The 5,749-nt window shown below is 28.9% G+C and overlaps 1 protein-coding gene across 1 annotated transcript; it reads right to left on the bottom strand.

Moving 5' to 3' along the window:
• Positions 1-2,517: 2,517 nt before the first annotated feature.
• LOC111616801 (agrin-like) lies at positions 2,518-5,130 on the bottom strand (the record flags this gene model as incomplete). Its single annotated transcript, XM_023358163.1, has 2 exons — positions 2,518-2,831; positions 4,908-5,130. Coding segments are annotated over 2 exons (537 nt in total), but the record flags the coding sequence as incomplete, so codon positions are not given.
• Between the last annotated feature and the right edge of the window lie 619 nt (positions 5,131-5,749).

Genomic DNA, 5,749 nt, shown 5'->3' with positions numbered 1-5,749 from the left:
AAAAAAAATTAAAATATTTCCACGTTAAAATTGTAAATTATCTTAAGAAAGAATATTCTGAACTTCGCTCCTCTTCGAAGAAATTTGTCGTGCAATTAAGTTGCAATGATTATTATTTTTTAAAGTAGAGATTATAAAACTAAATACCAAGTTTTGATGACGAGCGAGAGAGGAAATTAATTCTATTTTTGTATCATTTCATAAAGAAGTATTCTTTGTAAGCCTTTGATAAAGAAAAAAAACTTTGTTATCTTCATATTTCTTTCAGGATAACAAAGTTTCGTCAGGATAAAATATTATGATCATAATAATGTTCTTCTGTCTTATTGTTTATCAATAAAAATATCAGAAAAAAAGATTAAGTAGAACTAAATCCCAATCAGGTATTTTGTGTTGTACACGCTTCTTGATATGGCTCATAATCTCACCTTTGACAATGACAGATGATAAACCCTATAGAGCATCTGCATTTAATGATCAATAAAAATCCTAAATTGTTCTATATAAATATCATAAGAAGTGATATTAACAGCAGATAATACGTCGAAAAATGCCAGAAAAATCATTTAAAAATTAAAAAAATATATATTTTTATTTCTTTGGAACCAGAATGCGTTAACACTGAGGGAGATTTTCTAAGAAAATAAATGGCATATTCAACAACACTTCTGAAAACTTGTCAAAAAAATCAAATATAATCTTTTCTCTAAAAAAATACATGAACAGGTAGCTGAAGATTTAAATCTAACATATTATGAAGTTTCAATTTGATTAGTTTCGGTTCGTTAAACTCATTTTAAACTTAATCCAAGCGTTAAACAAGATACGATGACTCAATACAAAAATCTTGCAACCAAACGAAATTATATTAGTAATTTTTTTATTAAAAATTTTATTTGTTTTAATAATTCCAAACGGTTAAAAATTAGAAGATTTTCAGGATTTTTCTTGTACAATAAATTGAATTTTATAAAATCTTAAGAGAAATTGCTACAAAATATATTTTCATCAATACATTTTTTTTTCTTTTATTTTTGATAAACTTTAAAATAATTCCTCCTTTCCTACGGCTAATCTGCCTTATCACCGACACGAAACGAAAAAAAAAATCATTTTAGAAGAAAGCAAAAGAAACTATTAATAATTCATGAATTCCATCCAATTCATTCCTTTCCATGTTAGATGCATAACTGAAACATCTTTAGCAATCCACCCTAATTTACCCTTTGCAGATCTTATCACGTATTGTCTAGTTATGAGACGAAAGAGCTTGTAAGATCAAATGAATATTAAGTAGGAAAATCCAGATTTTTCCAACTAGGACCTTATATTAAACGTCAGTTTTGGTAGGATTCTTAATGAGATATCTTCTTTAGGATGTAAGAAAAATGCCTTTGTCCATATAGTAATTTATTCTCGATTTTTATTTAAATTATAAGAGACAAGTTTGTTCCGAACTAAAACTAAGAAGGGGGAAAAAAGAAGAAAACTAGTTTTATTTAATTGTATAGAAAGCTTTTTGTGTCGAAAAATGTCTCGGGACCGAATAAATGAAAGTAGTTGGTTGTGGTGAAAGTTTTATTGATTGGTTGGTTCTTACCCCACTTGTCTTCTACCTCACAGAGTTCCATCCTTTATTTCTGACTCTGTCGTCTGTGGCACTAGATGATGACTTTTGGTCACTCCTAATCCACTCTCCTACAGTTAATGTCTTTTGGGATTTCATCTGAGATATAACATTGCGATCCAGGCGCGTTTATTTTGATGATAACATCGGTAAGAGGATCTAACGGATCCTATTAATTGACATTTTTGTTTTTGTTTTGTTTCCAGATAATTTCTATAATACTTTCTAGAACCGATGCCCTGTTGTTTACTATTAGCTATAGAATCAATTACTGTACAGAAAACTGAAAATTTCCGCATCAAAAAACAATAGAATTCTCTCCAAATTAACGATTCTTCATCAATTTAAACTGTTGAATTATTTGATAATAAACCATTAAACAGACTTTCCATCAACAAATTTGTGTATGCAGTAATTTAAAGAGAAGAGAAATTCTAATACTGTGCAGAGATGAGCAAACAAAACCAACTTTGACAAACATTTCTTGATTTGCTAAAGAGTGTGCTATTAAAATTGCCTCTCTGCTAACAGGAAAGAAACAACTTTATTTTTTTCCCTGTAATGCAAATAGTATGGCGAATACTGTTTTAATTTAAATGTTAATTCTTAAAATTTATTCATTCAGCATTAAAAGTTACGTATTCTACAACGTTAAATTCTGTTAGATTAACGGCATCACACTATTTAAATCATTGTAAAATAAGTTATTAAGAGAATAATTAAGAAAAGTGATGAGATTGTTAAGTTGTTATATCGATAATTTGATTTAAAAATTCAATTTTTTTTATTAAAATTACAATAAAATTTTATAGTTTTTTTTGTATATAAATGTAATAAAACTATTCGATTTTTTTTTCTTAGATATGCGAATCGACCCAGATGGTGTTAACTCATTCACTCCTCTGTGCTTTAACCTTATATTTAAAGTCTAAAAAAAAACTAGAAATATAAGAAAAACTTAACTCACCACATCTTCCTTGAAATTTCACTTGAACATTTCGCATTTCTCTGCAAGCAGTTCTTCTCAATTCGCAGACATTTGGATAATCTTTACCATCGGTACCACAAACCGGTCTAGAACCACGACTGTCACCATAAGTGGCACATTTGGCAGGACACACGCACTCTGCAGTCCTACCATCTAGAGATGGTCTACACTGGGCTCCATAGTTGCACTCCTTCTCCTGGCACGGGTCTTTCATATCTGAGGGATATTTGTAACAAGCAAGTGTGGCAGTTGTCAATAATGGCAATACCCATACTAGATACACACAATGCATCTCAAACATGATTATACTAAATTCAACACATTTCTAGAATGATTATAAAACGTATACAATGACATATTAACAAATTCCTATTCAATTATTCATCTTATAACTCGAACATGACTCTAAGGATGACAAGATGGTGGATTGTGAATGCATGCTGCCTTGAACGATCGCTTTCTACAAACAGCGCCTGCGCCTATAAGAACAGCTTTAGATGGCGTGCCAGTGTATAAAATCTCTCACACACACGATATTCTGATGTGGAAGTAATTCGGATTTAACATTTTCCAACTTGAGGAAAATTATCTTTTTCTAAAAATGATTAATTTTATCCAGCACTTCACTCGCTTCTCTCACTTTCTAAATTGCTAATTACGATTGTTAGAAGGTGTATATTTTGTTTTCGGTCGAGTAATAAGTAAAATTAAGCTTTCGATTGATAATTTTTTTTTATTGTTTCTCTGATAAATGATAAAGAGATAAATCGGGATGATGCTCCTCATCCTCCTATTGTATCCGGTTACTACGGTAACGGTAAACACAGTTTCCGTTCTCCAGTGACAGAATTTCAATTATGCAAAAGAGGAATTAATTGATTTACGATTTATCTTAAATTCAAAACACCCCTTACGAAAGATCAACGAAAACAAATTGTTTTAAAAAATTATAAATGATGAATCCCTATCGATACTCTACACTTCAAAAGTAGATTTATAAAAAGCTTAAACGAAATTTGGTTGTAAAAATAGAAGAAAACATAATACAGAAGCATTTAAAAAAGTTAATTAGTTATATTTTAATATAAAATGACTTTGGTGTACGTGTGTGTGTCTGTCGTTTATTGCAAATCGATACAATGAGAAAATTCGTATGGCTTGCATCAATCTACCTGAAAACGTTGATCACATTCAAGGACAGGCAATAAATAACTCAAATAACAATTCGAGAGGTTAAAATCAATAGAACATAAATATTTCAACAGTTCATGGCATCGTAGAAATTGAATGCAGTCAAGTGGTAACTCTGTTTTGTGCATAATATATAAATAAAGAAAAAATCATTGGAAAAAGTTGATAAAAACTCATTTCTTTGAAACTCTTTCGCTTAAAAAAATCAGAAAAAATTTCCTTTTTATTTTTACTTTGATTTTACTGTAGACAATTCCTGTAACAGGACAACTGACTCTCGTGATAATAAATTAAATTGGATGTATTGTATACATATGTATATGTGGAATTCTGTTGCATAACTTTGAAAATTTATAATTTACATCTTTAAGTTATTAATGGAAGATGGTGACAGCGCGACAGCTGCGATGTTATATTAATTAGAATATTTTGAACTTCAATATGAAGCTACGTATTGAAAGATTGATCGAATTCTAGAATGTGTTTTTTTCGATTTTTTCTATAAATTTTTATTTATTTTTTAAAGAAAAAATGTTATTCTTAAACAAAACATTTTGATTGATAATATCGAGATGTTTTTTNTGATATATTAGCAAAATTATAAATTATACATAACAATCTTAGCTCAATATGTTAATCACTTAACTCCATCCTGGATTATTTTAAAAACTATATTATAAATTCCATAGATGCTATGACAGATTCTTCTTCAATACATGGATATTGCTTTAGAAATTTTTATTATTTTCTAAAAAGAATTAATTTAAGTCTAAAAATACATTTTTAATTTAAGGTCCTTCTCTTCGTAATTTTTAAATTTAAATTTTATTAAAACTTTTGTTGAATTTTTTAATTAATAATTCGACTAGTTAATAATTTAAAATTGTAAAATAAATACTAAAATATATGCTTTAGAAATCCTCTTAAGAAAAAAAAATCATCGCAGCATCTTGGATATATTCAGCATCTTATCATATATTGATGTATATAAAAATATTTTCCTCTCATTTAAAATCCATAGAAGTTATTTTATATCAATTCATTCCAAAAAGTGTAGTAAAAAAGTGATTTTTTTGAAGTAAAGTCATGCTCAAATCTTACCACAAGGTCCTGAATGCTGAATGAATATCCTCCTTTGCTGAGTGCAGGAAGCCATTCTGAGTTGACATTCACTGGAGTATGTCACTTTGTCGCTTCCACAGACGGGTGCGAAGATGTCTGTGCATACTTCTTGGCACCTGCAGTATGCCTGCTGACTTTTCTCATCCACTAAACATAACGCTCCGTAGGCGCAATACATCTTTTCACACGGCTCTACATGATAAAATTCGAATAGTTTTTACTCTAAAAAATTTCATTGATTATTTAACTAAAAACTGTTTTAACTTTAACATTTTTACTTAAATTTTAAAGGTTTTAAGAAATTAATTAAATATTTTAATAACTGTGCTTAAAGATTATTAATTTTCGTAGTACATTTCCATCTAACTAGCAACCACTTTCGGGAGTTACGAACGTTAAAGATGTTAATTAAATTCAAATGCTAACAGATAGATCCATTTGTAGCATGTTATTCTGTGTAATAGCGTACAAGAAGCATCGCAAACTGCCTCTCTTTTCCCACAGACAATAATTATACTTTCATCTGTCTCCATGGATACCGATCCGAGTGTGAAGCGCAAGAGCAGTATGAATATACAACCAAGAGAAAACGTTTATACGCGCTTTTATCAAAGCAATTTAATAAAAGATTATCTTTAAATCCTTAAAATAAAATTTTTACAATATAAAAATATATATTTTTTGCATATATTTAAGATAGATTTTGTTTAATGAGCGTAAGAAAATGTTCAGAAAGCATCATCTGTAAATAATCTTAAACTTAGAAAAATCATATTTTTAAAACTTTTAATTAATATGTCGTTGATTTTATTTGATAAAAA

Source organism: Centruroides sculpturatus, unplaced genomic scaffold (genome assembly GCF_000671375.1).
Source record: "Centruroides sculpturatus isolate CEXI.00-Female unplaced genomic scaffold, Cexi_2.0 scaffold4041, whole genome shotgun sequence".
Classification (NCBI taxonomy): domain Eukaryota; kingdom Metazoa; phylum Arthropoda; class Arachnida; order Scorpiones; family Buthidae; genus Centruroides; species Centruroides sculpturatus.
This window is presented reverse-complemented; position numbering and strand designations above follow the sequence as displayed.